This window comes from Hypanus sabinus, chromosome 2 (genome assembly GCF_030144855.1).
Source record: "Hypanus sabinus isolate sHypSab1 chromosome 2, sHypSab1.hap1, whole genome shotgun sequence".
NCBI lineage: Eukaryota > Metazoa > Chordata > Chondrichthyes > Myliobatiformes > Dasyatidae > Hypanus > Hypanus sabinus.
This window is the reverse complement of record NC_082707.1, coordinates 124,774,807-124,789,270: the sequence shown is the minus strand read 5'-3', so window position 1 is coordinate 124,789,270 and position 14,464 is coordinate 124,774,807. Positions and strand designations below refer to the sequence as shown.

The 14,464-nt window shown below is 42.6% G+C and overlaps 1 protein-coding gene across 1 annotated transcript in view; it reads right to left on the bottom strand.

Annotated features, from left to right (window-relative positions):
- Positions 1-14,464, bottom strand: part of LOC132403911 (fibulin-7-like) — a 30,813-nt gene that overhangs the window by 10,706 nt on the left and 5,643 nt on the right. Inside the window, exons 4-8 of the mRNA XM_059987736.1 lie at positions 12,162-12,332; positions 5,750-5,875; positions 1,799-1,927; positions 1,327-1,464; positions 654-792 (exon numbers count right to left, since the gene is read on the bottom strand). Of these exons, the coding sequence (XP_059843719.1) occupies positions 654-792; positions 1,327-1,464; positions 1,799-1,927; positions 5,750-5,875; positions 12,162-12,332 (703 nt within the window). The remainder of the gene's footprint in view (positions 1-653; positions 793-1,326; positions 1,465-1,798; positions 1,928-5,749; positions 5,876-12,161; positions 12,333-14,464) is intronic.

Sequence of the window (14,464 nt, the reverse complement as noted above, 5' to 3'; positions counted from 1 at the left end):
AAGGTGCAGTCATATGAGACTCGCCACCACATCACAGCCAAGCCCTTACCCACACATGCTAATGATGACGCGGAGATTCACGGGTGCTCAGCAGCAAGTGAAAATCAATACATGCTGGAAATCCAAAATAAACAGGCGATGTTAGAAACACTCGTTAGGTCTCATTAGAGAGAACAGAGGTCATTCCAATTATTTTGAAATAAAAACAGTAACATTTCAGATCCCCCATGGCCTTTCCATTAAATATTCACTACTGCCTGTCCCTTACGCTCCCCCACCACCTGCCCCTTATATTGTTCCATTGTCTGTCCATTCCACACATCACTGTCTGTTCATTACATGCTCCCCCACTGCCTGTCCTATTTTCCCTCTCTAAGCTCTCCTCTGTAATGACACTACTCAGATACAGCTCTACAGTCTGCTCTCGGCCTCCACTGTTAACTCTAAATCCATCTTTCAAAGACTTCTGTTTGAGACTGTGGGCCCACTTGTTTTTCTTTCCCTGTAACTCGAATGAACGTACTCGCTCACAGAGGTCAGAGTTCAGTCACCTGGCTCTTCAGTGTGGAGCAGCTCCAAGCCTCTGTGACCTAACCTCCCATGGCAAATCTCTTCACATCAATAGAGGTATGTTTAGATATGCCAACACTTACAATTGGGATGTTTTTACGTAGCTTGCATTGTGGCGAGACTTTGGACACTCTGGGCGAACACAATGGAAACCGCCATGCATATTAATGCAAATCTCTTCTCCGGTACAGTTATGTTGATTGGTCAAACACTCATTAATATCTGCAAAAGCGGTAAAGTAACACTATAAAATAACACGTAGTTGGCACAATTATGTTAAGTACAGAAGCCCAGTGTTCAGTAAGTTAGAAAATAATATACAGCCAGCGGTAAGTTACCGTAGGAAGAGTAGCTATGAGAAGCGACGAGCAGGCACTGGGGAAAGTGAAGAGGAAGGCAGCAGACATGAGGACAATGGACAGATGTGGAGAGGATAGGAAGAATAACAAATAGACAGGAGAAAGTATCCTGGACAGGCAACTGCTAAGAGTAGAAAAGACAGGCAGAAGGAACCTTAGTGGACAGGCAAGAATGTAATGAGAAGGCAGGTGGAAGAGTATAATGTACAGGTGGTGGAGGAAGGTGGAGGGAAGGCAAGCATAAAGAGTCAGCTGTGAAGGATACAATGGATGGACAGCAACAGGAGAGTATAATGCACAAGTAGTGAATTATAATGGTCAGACAGCAATGAGTTACAGTAACAAGCAGACAGTGATAAACTTTTGTAGGTTGAGTATGAGGATTGGGTGTGCTTACCTTCACAGCTCCGAGAATCCTCCATTAGGTTATATCCAGAGGGGCATACACACATATAGGAACCTGGAGTGTTCAGACAGTTATGTGCACAGAGGCGAGCCAACTTGCCCGTGTGAAACATCTTACATTCATCTATATCTGAAAGAAACAAGAGTGGCTGCTGAACGTTTTAGGAATACAAGCTTCCTCAGTATGGTAGATTAAAACTGCTGGGAGGTCTTCACTAAATCATCATGGAATTTCAGGGGACAATGAACACCAAACATCGATACTGAATGTGACCACTGGCCTCTGCAATGAGTGAAGAACTTAGCATACAGGTGGGGTGCAGAAGAGAAGGAGGGGTGGGGGCTGTCTGTGTGGGTGGTGTGTGGGAGGTTGTGGGAAGAGTGGCTGCTTTGTACTGATTATTTAAGTGCCAGGCCTCCATCAGTGAAATTGGTCAGGTCAATCTTCGTGGACGTTGCATTACCTCGACACTGCCTGAGGTCCATCCCATTCAGCTGGAAGCCGGTCTCACAGGTGCAATGTTGTGTGCCTTGGATATCTGTGCATCGTGGCTGGCGACTGAAGGACGGGTCGCTCTGCGCCGTTGTCCGTTCTGTCAACAGTTGGAAGTAGTTTGTATAAGTGCATTAAATAAATAACCAGGAGATCAGATGAATACCTTACAGTTCACTGAGAAAGCTCCAGTGGGATCACTGTACCTAAAACGATACGACGAGGGAATTAACAGTACACCACCTGGCCTCTCGAGGCCATTTTGTCATGAAGTAATATTTCCCTATTTCCATGTGATGTTGGAGACAAGGTGATGGCGAGACAGCATTTGGAACATCGCGTTTAGTTTTGGTCACACTGCTGTATGGAAGAATGCAGAGGAGATCTATGAGAATGTTCCCGGGACTATGGAGAGAGGTTGAGAATGTTTGTGTGTTTTTTTAAAACTGGAGTAGAAGAATGAGGAGTGATCTTATAGAGGTGTGTAAAATTATGAGGGGCATAGATAGGATCAATGTGGACAGTCTTTTCCCCAGGGTTCACCCACTCACTCCCAGACACCCCAGGGAATCACAAACTACGGGGCGTAAATTTAAGGTGAGAGATTAAATAGAAACTGAGGGGCAACCTTTTCACTCAGAGGGTGATCTGTATATGGAATAAACTGCCAGAAGAGGTTAGGGTAAGTACATTAACAACATTCAAAACGTGCTTCGACGGGTACAGAACTGTGCAAAATCCTAGGCACACATATAGCCAGGGTGCCTAAGACTTTTGCACTGTACTGTAATAACTTCACATATTGCATCGTGATGATAAACCTGATTCTGATCTGGGTCTCTTTCTGGACTGAGAGTGGGAAGGGAGTAGGGAGTGGGGAATCATGGTTGGGAAATGGGAAAGGAAGAGGGGAGGGAGCAGGAAGCACCAGAGAAACATTCTGTAATGGCAATAAATCAACTGCTTGGAATCAAATGATCCTGCCCGGTATCTCAGGGCTGGGTGTGTCTGCACCCACACCGCACCCATGCCACCTGTCCCACACCCTTCCCACAGTGCTCTACACTTGTCATTTCCAAAATCCTTCGCTCCTGCCAGATTTACAAACATGCTGTCTGATCCACATTGACAAATACAGTACAGTGCAAACATCTCAGGCACTCTAGCTATACACGTGTGCCTAGGACTTTTGCACAGTACAGTATTCAGGTAGGGAAAGTTTAGAGATACATGGACCAAACACAGGCAAATTTACTAATTTATTTTGTTGAGATACAGCAACGCCCGGTAACCCCCAGTTTAACCCTAACCAAATCATGGGACAATTAACAATAAGCAATTAACCTACCAACTGATGATACGTCCTTAGAATGTGGGAGGAAACCAGGAAACCCGGAGAAAGCCCAGGCATTCAGGGGCAGAATGTACAAATTCCTTACAGGAGGTGGTGGATGTTGAACCCAAATCTCTGGTACCAAGAAGTTTCCTGCCAATCACAATGCTACCATGCTGCCCCTCTAAATTTATACCCTGTAGCTTGTGATTGCAGAAGCCTGGAGAGAACGGGACAAGCTTAAATGGGTATTTTGGCTAATGTGGACCAGGTGAGTTTCTATGCTGAATGACTCTGACTTTACCCCAACACTTCCCGGTTTATCCCAGCTCAAAGAATTCCCAATCCATCACCAGTTTGCTCTGGAACATTGCCTCTGGAAAGATTCCCCAGATGCCCCCTCTCATCTACACACTGGGGTCAGTGGTCAGTGATTCACTTGTCATTGGGATATGGGAGGGAAAACCAGATCTATCAACTGTACACAGTACGGGTGTGGACACACCTGAGGATGTAACAAGGTTATTTCTGTACACTTTCAATGGATTTAGATATGTACAGTACTGTGCGAAAGTCTTAGGCGCTTATGTACAGCTAGGGTGCCTTAGAATTTTGCACAGTACTGCACTTGTCAAACTGGAACAGAGAGTGAATTTGTAAATCTAGAGGGAGCAAGAAGTGTTGGGAATGGCGAGGGTGGAGCACCGCGGGAGAGCGGTGGGACAGGTTGCTGAGGAGTGCCGGAGATTGACGCTGGCGCAGGTACACCCATCCCTGAGACACCAGGCAAAATAATTTACTTCCAAACAATTGGTTTATTGATCATCATAGAATGTCCCTCTGGTGATTCCCACTCCCTTCCCTCAGCCTTCCCCTTTTCCCCAACCATGATCCCACTCTCGCTGCCCCCTCCTCAATTTCAGTCCGTAATAGAGACCCATATCAGAAACAGGTTTATCATTATATAATTATTAACATTCTCCACTCACATCAGAAGCAAATGCTTCAATGTGCACTCCAAAACTTGTGCATGTGGTCTAACTTTAGAGGATGGCACTTAGAGACGTTGAACCTCTCAGGTACACGTTCAGTGGCATTATCTTGATCAAAACAACCCTAAGTGCAACCCTAACGTCTGAATAAGTACTTATCCTCCAAACCAAAACTTTTCTGCTGTCGGCTGTTGCCAAGTGGAAATTTTTGTTCCTAAAATACATCAAGGACAGCACTTTGAGGCTGTCTATCGTTCACATCATGTTATGCTGCATGGGACATTTTCAAACACCAAAGGAAACCTTTTCTAGTCCTGGGCTATTTACCAGAAGGCGTGATTCCCACTTCCCACAGTTGATCAAGGAGAGAATGAAGAGGCTTAGAGACTGGAATCTACAGCTATTTATCTTCCTGCCGCAGTATTCGATCACTGTGTTCCATTCTTTGTCGCTGTAACTGATCTCTGCCCCCAAGGAGTGAGCCTGTTCTGTTTTATGAACAAAACAGCAACTTCATTGTGCCAGAGTTACTGGAGATACTCTGAGATCCATCCAACCGATAGAGATATTCAGCAGCAGACATGACGTGCATTCCCTGAATAGAACCAATGTTTTCAAATTCCCACAAAGCTCACCGTAAAAAAAAGAGCAAAAACCAGCTGTTCTTGCCAGCAGGTGTTATATCACATTTTCCACAAATGACAACCAGCTTCGTTTAAGTTTATTGTTTTGCGTCAAACCTTTGAGCAATGTTCACCACTATTACTGCATCACCTCAGCCTTTGTTTTGCCGTACAGTCCTGCACACTTTTACAATCCGTTTGACAGTCTATAAGTGTGATCAACAAGGAACTAGCAACAATTGCTTGCCATCAGCAGACTTCCAATGCTGAGGTTCTGAAAAGGTTTTATTGATTTTTTTCTTCTTTCGGGGGCACCCGGAATTAAATACTTCAAAATCAAGTGCAGCTTTGAACAGAAGGCAAAGGAAGTTAAAAAAAACCAAACACTGTAAGGATTAAGAGAAAGAAATGAGAATTAGAAAAGAGAAATAGACAAACATGAGAAAGAGACTTCTCTATTTAAGAAACATTTTCTGAGCTCAGCTCATCAGAAGCTGTTTGCAACTGGTGTAACACTTCCAATGTGAAACTCAGAGAGTGATTTCAATGTATGAATCAGACCTAATACAAGGCTTTCAAATAGAGCTGTTTTAATGAAAGCGGATGGTACATCTTTTTTGACATGCAGACCACAGCTTGTCTCGTGTGTTGTATGCATAATTCACAAAGAGCGAAGTACCTTCAGCATGGAGTTCATAGGCAGTGCAGCCTTTGCAATGTGTACTTCATATCTGTGCAGTGATTTCACAAATAGTACAACGATTAGAATGTGTTGTTCAAAAACAAGAGCAGAAATTACGGTGTGTGTTTGCAGTGCAGAGATTACAGAACACGTTTCACACAGACAGTGCAGTTAACTTAATGTGCAGTGCACAGATAGTGCAGTGTTTTCAATGCACCCTTCCAGATAATGTGCTTGAAACTGAGGGTTGTGTCCGTGCTGAGGGTTATGGCAACAATCTAGTGGAACTTACGTGAGTCTAAAGCAAGGCGGCAATCAAAGCCAGCCCAACCAGCACGGCAGAGGCAGGCATAGCGGTTTACATCATCCACGCACGTCCCACCATTGAGACAAGGATTACTGGCACACTCATTTATATCTGCAGGAAGAGAGTATAGGCAATGGGCAGAATTAGTGCTTAAGCTGATGCTCTGCTCTTGAGCTGATAAAAGCAGCAAGTATTTATATGTCACCTTTATTAATATAATGGTATCCCAAGTTCCCAATATTTGACACCGAGACTTAGAAGAGATTAGGACACTTGGGCGAATAGTTTCAAGGGAACATACTGAAGGAGGAAAGTGAATTAAGAAACGCAAGAAATTCAAGCAGAGAATTGCAATTCATTGGCTCCAGCTGGATGGAAGTATTGTAAACAGGGGAACTGCACTATAGATCAGTGATGTTGCAATGATTGATCTAGGAAGCACAAGGGACTAGAAGCAGAGAAACCCCAGAAGGCTGCAGGGCATGAGGAGGTGGCAAGGAAAGGAAATGGGAGTGATTTAATACTCATAACGGTTCACTAGTGTGTGGTGGGTTATCAACTGTCTGGGAGGAATTATGTTGGGGGGGAAACCGGGTGGGGAGTTTGTCCACATTAAAGTTCTTTCACTCCTGCTGGAGGAAAGGGCAAGTCCAAGGTTTTCATTTGAACTTGAATGCAACAGGGCAGTTATCTTGCCTAATATGAGTCAGAACGATGGCTACCCAAAAAGTCTGGGGCTAGAAGGGGCTGTTATACCAGCAAGAGAGCCTCCAGAGACAAAACCATTCCTTCCATTCGTTGCACATGATTGAGGATCTCCCTACACTGATGAACAAAGCCATGCTTAGTCTGTGGACAGAAACAACTTTCAGCTCACAGATCACTGATATAGACAGCACAGTGATGTGCCAAACAATAACTTGGGGCAGGATGACACAACAGGACATCTCAGAAATAGCAATCTAATTTGTAACAGCTCAGCTACAAGAAGAAATTTCAGCTCCATAAAAATCCATACTTCAGTTCTGGATGCTTCATTATAGGAAGCATGTGGAGGCTTTAGAAAGGGCACTTTATTATGAGTTTGAAGAGATTTGGCATGTCAACAAATACACTCTAAAATTTCTATAGTTGTACTGTGGAGAGCGTTCTGACAGGCTGCATCACTGTCTGGTATGGTGGGGCTACTGCACAGGACCAAAAGAAGCTGCAGAAGGTTGTAAATCTAGTCAATTCCATCTTGGGCATTAGCCTACAAAGTACCCAGGACATCTTCAGGGAGCAGTGTCTCAGAAAGGCAGCGTTCATTATTAAAGACCCCTAGCACCCAGGACATGCCCTTTTCTCCCTGTTACCACCAGGTAGAAGGTACAGAAGCCTGAAGACACACACTCAGCGATTCAGGAACAGCTTCTTCTCCTCTGCCATCTGATTCCTGAGTGGACATTGAAGCTTTGAACACTACCTCCCTTTTTTTAATATACAGTATTTCTGTTTTTGCACATTTTAGAAAAATCTATTCAATATATGTAATTGATCTACTTGTTTATTATAATGTTTCATTTTATTTAATATTATTTTTTTCTCTCTGCTAGATTATGTATTGCATTGAACTGCTGATGCTAGATTAACAAATTGCACGTCACATGCCAGAGACAGTAAAACTGATTCTGATTCTCTGGTCTACCAGGACACTGCCTAGATTTCAGAGAATGTCTTATAAGGAAAAGTTGGGAGATTTAGGGCTTTTCTCTTTGGAGTGGAGGATGAGAGGTGACTTGATAGAGGTACAAGATGATAAAAGGTATAGACTGAATGGACAAGCAGCACCTTTTTTCCCCAGAATGGAAATGGCTACCAAGGGGCGTAATTTTAAGGCGATGGGAGAAAAGTATAGGGGGATGTCAGAAGTAGGTTTTCCTTTTGCAGAGAGAGTGGTGGATGTGTGTAATGTGCTGCCAAGAGTGGAGGCAGAAGCAGATGTACAGTCTTAGGGACATCTCGGAGAGTCTTACAAAGGCATGCAGATGAAAGAGAAATGGAGAGCAATATGGGAGGGAAGGGTTAGATTGATCTTGGAATCATTTAAAAGCTGGCACAACATCATGAGCTGAAGTCCCAAGACTATGCTGTAGTGTTCAATGCAGTGCTTTCCACATCTTCTGGCCATTCCAAAGCACTTTGCTGCCTATGGGATGCTCTTGATATGGAGGCAATGGAACAATGACAACATGAATCAAAGGTATGTGTGTATGAGAATTGAGGGTATGAGGAAAGGGGTGAATGGGAATGATCAGCTGGGTGTTGGTAAAGACCCATTATGTTGGGTAGTCTCCTTCCTTGTTGTAGTTGATTTGCCTATAAGGAAAATCACACAGTCAGCAAACAATATATTAACCAGAAATCTTGAGCAACACAAAGTGCTGGAGAAACTTCAGTGAGTACGGTAGCACCTATGAATGGGAGTAAGCAGTCGACATTTTGGACTGAGACCCTTCATCAGGCCTGGAAAGGAAGGGGAAGAATACAGAATAAGAAAGTGGAGGAGGGGAAGATGTACAAGCTGACAGGTAATGGGTGAAAGCAGGAGGGAGGATGAGTTATATAAGCTAGGAGGTGATAGGTGGAAGAGGTAAGACGGCTGAAAAGAAGGAATCTGATAGGGCAGGACAGTAGACCATGAAAGAAAGGGAAGGAAGGGCAGTGAGGGGCAAGGAGCAGGTCCGGAGAAAAGAAGGGGTAAGCGAGGAATCAGAATGGAGAATGGAAAAATGGGAAGGGGGAGAAATTATTGGAAGTTAGAGAACTCAATGTTCATTCATCATGTTGGAAGCCACTCAAGACAGAACATGAGGCATTACTCCTCCAACCAGAGTACGGTCTCTTGTGACAGTAGAGGAGGTCATGTACCGACATAACAGAACAGGAATGAGATGTCAAAATTAACTGGGTGACCACTGAGAAATCCCACCTCTCATGGCAGACAAAGCCAAGGTGCTCAGTGAAGCTGTCTCTAAAAATACGTTGTGTCTCACTGTTGTAGAGGAGGCCACATCAGGAGCACCCGATACAGTACATGACCCCGACAGACTTGCAGGTGTAGCACTGTCTTAACTGCAAGCACTGTTTGGGGCCCTGACTGGAGTTGAAGGAGAAGGTGTAGGGGGCAGGTGTGGTACCTGTAGGGGTAAGTGCCAGGAGGGAGATCAGTGGAGAGAGATGAGTAGGCAAGGGAGAATTTCTTCAGCCGTTTACCTCTTCCCACCACTTCCCAGATTCTCACATCATCACCCCTCACCCACCCACTTTCCCTTCACCAGGTTTCATCTATTACCTGCAAGTTACTACCCCCTCCACTCCCTTTATTTTCTTATTCTGGCTTCTACCCCCTTCCTTTCCAGTCCTGACGAAGGGTCTCAGCCTGAAATATTGACCATTTATTCCTCTGCATAGATGCTGCCTGACCTGCTGGAGTTTGATCAAGTGATAATACTTAGGAGTAAACATTACCTCAAACTCGCAAGTTTCTCTTCATCAAGAATGGTTGAAAAGAGATAAATATTTAATGAATATTCTGTTGGTGGCTGGTAAAAAGACTCTTACTAGGAAATGGTTATCACAGGAGAGCCCAACTTTAAATACATGGATGGAAATTACAATGGACATTTACAAAATGGAAAAGATAACAGCATCTGTTAATCATAAGCTGGAACAATTTTATTCATATTGGAAAAAATGGTTTAACTACATAATGCCTCATAGGCCTGATTTTATTCTCACAAATCAATGAATATGTTGTAAAAAAAAGATCACTCCCTACTTGTACATAGTTTTTTCCTTTTGCTTGTTATTTCTTTCCTCTCTTTTCCATAAGTGTATACCCCAGATAAATACTTTGTGGAGATTTGTGATATATATGATTATATGATATATATGTACAATGTCTGAAATACATTTTATGGAAATGCTTGTTTGATGAACTTCAATAAAAAATAAATTACTAAACAGCACCATATGGACATGAGAGAACAGTTATATGACATCCTATCTGTAAGACATCTCCAACTGACCCCCCCACCCACCCACGCTATAACAGTACCCCATCCCCTTTAGTGCTCAATGCTTCCATGGAACGATCAGCATAGACTTCACAGTCTGGTTGCTGGAGAGCCACTTACAATGCTGACTTGCTATAGCATGGACAAGTTCACTGTCACCTCACACAGCCAAAGTTACACAAGCGTAGAGTAGTATTTGACATCAAGAATGTGGGTGACCTTTTTCCACAAGACCAATGAAACTGTGGAGCGGACTGCAGGGAAAATTGTTAAATCTGTAAATTTCCTCAAATGAGAGCCACAATGTTGAGACCAATGCAGAGATTAGTTTATACGAGAGTCTGATCAGCCTTAGATTGGGCCATTGCATTGTCTGAGAGAAATGCAGCCCAGGAGAAATTTCCAAGAAATACCCTGAGAAACTCCCTGACCTGGACTTTTTTTTCTGGATTTAACTTCCTTTCCCAGGAGATCATAGCTGGAGCGGGGGCCTGAAATGCGAGGGATATAATATTGGGATGCTTCAAACAGACTGACTGGACACGAAGCCCATTCCATCCCTGTTCAGGTTATGTTACTAGCAAGCGACCTGGTGGCTTCACAAGTTCAAATCACATCTTGGCAGAATTGAAATTTGATTAATTAAACAAATTATAAACATAAAACAAAGATGGCAGCTATAAAACTTGCAGATTCTTATGAAAGACTGAAAGTATCTGGCTTACCAATGGCACTTAATTGAGAAAATTACACCCTTGACATAATGTAGCTCATTATTAATTCCCCTACAATGGATAATGAGGGATCAGCAATGGATATTCACTTTTCAGTAATGCACAAGAGCTGTAAATGCAAATAGTTTAGTTTCTTTCTGTCAAAATAAACACCAGTCAGTGCAGTATTTATGTTAAATGTTTTCAGTCTACAGGCAACATGTTCCTTCTAAGAAAACTAAAATTCTATTATCTGTCTTCAATGTACTAATAGTAATAACCAATGTCAGCCTCATTTGTTCTACCAAATTATTTTTGAGAATGCTATAAAATGTCCATAGTTTGTACACATTTTTAATGAAGAGCGATATATTTGAGAGTGTTTTAAACAGCCTGTGTGTCTCAACGTCAGTCCTATTACAAATATACAAGGTAAAAGGAGATGATTTACTGCTCTCTGAGATTAGATGCTCATGTGTATTTCTGAGGCTGCTGCTGTATGTGTACACCAACCAGAGCCTTCTATTGACAAATGGAAATCTAGCATACATCTCATTTTTTTTGCTCCAACTCATTTATACACTGGTAGAATGTGCTTCATTTGCTCCAGTGAATATAAATACTAAAGGAAGCAAATCTTGTTATTGAAAATTAAAAATCATTGCAGATGCCAGACATTTGAAATGAAAACATAAAATGCAGGAGAAACTCAGCATATCTGCAATACTTTTTTCTGTTTGTATCAGGGCAGAGCATTTGACAACATCACTATCCTGATTTTCTTCATCTTTCATTTGTACATCCTAGCCTGCCTGGCACGCCCCCATATGCCTGACTACACACCATGCAGACTAAGCAATATTAGGAACACATCACACAGAGAAAGAGGCTTAACTGTCCACTCAGTGGCTACATCATTTCATCCTATCACAGACATTCCCTTTGTTGCTTCTCTGTCCTTCCCTACATTCTCTGCTGCTTAAACTAACCCCCTTTCTTTCTCAGTTCTGATGAAGGATCTTCAACCTGAAATATTGTTTCTCCTTATGCACATGCTGCCTAAGCTGCTGACTTTTCCCCCCACATTTTATGCTTTTACTTCTCTTTCCTGTCTTGCACTGCACCTTGCAAATCCCTGCACCTAACCATTAGTTCTTGTACGGACAAGAGCAGGTTAATGTCAGGAGCTCTGTGATGAATCGTACTGTACGTGCCTCAGTTCTGATGCACCATTTAGACATTACTGTAATTACAGAATCGTTGAAGTGAAGCTGTTTAATGTCAGGCACGAGTTTGCTAAAGCATTACTTTCAGTAAGGTAATCCAAGAGCATTGAACATGTAGGACAAAATACTAGTAATTATGAAAGCGTCTGCATTTTTAAGTCAGTGTAATAAAATGAACTACTTCAGCTCTAAGCTCAGAAGTGTTATAAAGTGGCTTCCTCAGAAAGGATTATTGCACTAACATGTTCCAGACTGGTGTAATAAAAAAGGAGTAATATCATTATTCTATTGTTCAAATAGCAGGAATTCCTACTGTAGAATGCCCTGTTTTCAACCAGTGGTGTCTTGCAAAGATTTGCCTTCCAACTTTAAAATGGATTCTTCACTTCAGGAAACTTACTTTTACAGAAAGGCAACTGTCCACTCCAGTTTTTGTCCTTAAGGCACACCCTAGTGTTCGACCCGACCAGCACAAAGCCAGGGTCACAGGTAAAATGCACCTCATGGCCCACCATGTACCTGCTTCCAAATTTCTTCCCATTATTTGGGGCTTGGAGCCTAGGACATGTTTCTGTGGAGACAAAAGTCAAAATGAAAGGGAGAAAGAGAGAATGGGTGGGGGGGGTGAAGGGGGTTAGGGTGTTCAGGCAGAATATAATCATTTTTGAACAAATTCCAACCAGCACCACAGAACAAAGAGGAAATTAAATTTACATAGTGATTTTAATGATACTAGGAGTGTTCCAAAGTAGCTTACAGCAAGTTATAGATATTTTATTTGCAGCAATACGAGGGGTGATTGATAAGTCTGTGGCCTTAGGTAGAAAGAGTCAATTTTAGAAAACCTAGCGCATTTATTTTTCAACATAGTCCCACCCTACATTTACATGCTTAATCCAGCGGTCATAGAGCATACGGATCTTGGACCTCCAGAAAGTGTCCACAGCAGGGGTGATTGATGTTAGTGGCCTAAAGCAGGAGATGAGTTATACAGCTCTCGTTACATGCACATACAGTTCAACTCTGAGTGATTATGCAGAAAGTTTGAAGTTAATAATTCATCAGGGGTGATTGATAAGTTTGTGGCCTAAGGCAGAAGGAGATGAGTTATTAACTTCAAACTTACTGCATAATCACTCAAAGAGTTGAACTGCATGTGTAGGTAACAAGAGCTGTATAACTCATCTCCTCCTACCTTAGGCCATGAACTTATTAATCACCCCTCGCATAGCCAGAACAAATTCCCTTAAATAGTTATGAGATAAATGATCAGACAATTTGTTTCCGTTGTGATCTGAAGATTTGTGATAAGGAGGACAGACATTAAAGAGTGCACCAGAAGATACCTATTGTCCTACAAATGTCTTCTTTTTACCTAGCAAGGCAAATATAGACTCAGACTGCCTCTTCCAAAGGCAGTACCTCCTACTATGCAGGAGGTCCTCAAGGAAGGACTCCTTTGCCTTTGCCTTTGACAAAGTTCCACATGGAAGGTTAGTTAAGAAGGTTCAGTCGTTAGGTATTAATGCTGGAGTAATAAAATGGATTCAACAGTGGCTAGATGGGAGATGCCAGAGAGTAGTGGTGGATAATTGTTTATCGGGATGGAGGCCGGTGACTAGCGGGGTGCCTCAGAGATCTGTTTTGGGCCCAATGTTGTTTGTAATATACATAAGTGATCTGGATGATGGGGTGGTAAATTGGATTAGTAAGTATGCCGATGATACTAAGGTAGGAGGTGTTGTGGATAATGAGGTGGGTTTTCAAAGCTTGCAGGGAGATTTATGCCGGTTAGAAGAATGGGCTGAACGTTGGCAGATGGAGTTTAATGCTGAGAAGTGTGAGGTTCTATATTTTGGCAGGAATAATCCAAATAGAACATACAGGGTAAATGGTAGGGCATTGAGGAATGCAGTGGAACAGAGAGATCTAGGAATAACAGTGCATAGTTCCCTGAAGGTGGAGTCTCATGTAGATAGGGTGGTGAAGAAGGCTTTTGGAATGCTGGCCTTTATAAATCAAAACATTGAGTACAGAAGTTGGGATGTAATGTTAAAATTGTACAAGGTATTGATAAGGTCAAATTTGGAATATTGTGTACAGTTCTGGTCACCGAATTATAGGAAAGATATCAATAAATTAGAGAGAGTGCAGAGACGATTTACTAGGATGTTACCTGGGTTTCAGCACTTAAGTTACAGAGAAAGGTTGAACAAGTTAGGTCTCTATTCATTGGAGCATAGAAGGTTGAGGGGGGGATTTGATCGAGGTATTTAAAATTTTGAGAGGGATAGATAGAGTTGATGTGAATAGGCTGTTTCCATTGAGAGTAGGGGAGATTCAAACGAGAAGGCATGATTTGAGAGTTAGGGGGCAGAAGTTTAAGGGAAACACGAGGGGGTATTTCTTTACTCAGAGAGTGATAGCTGTGTGGAATGAGCTTCCTGCAGAAGTAGTAGAGGCCAGTTCAGTTGTGTCATATAAGGTAAAATTGGATAGGTATATGGACAGGAAAGGAGTGGAGGGTTATGGACTGAGTGCGGGTAGGTGGGACTAGGTGAGATTAAAAGTTCGGCACGAACTAGGAGGGCCGAGATGGCCTGTTTCCGTGCTGTGATTGTTATATGGTTATATGGAAACCCAGGGGTGTCAGCCTATAGCAAATGCTAGAACCCCGAGCAACACACACAAAATGTTGGGGGA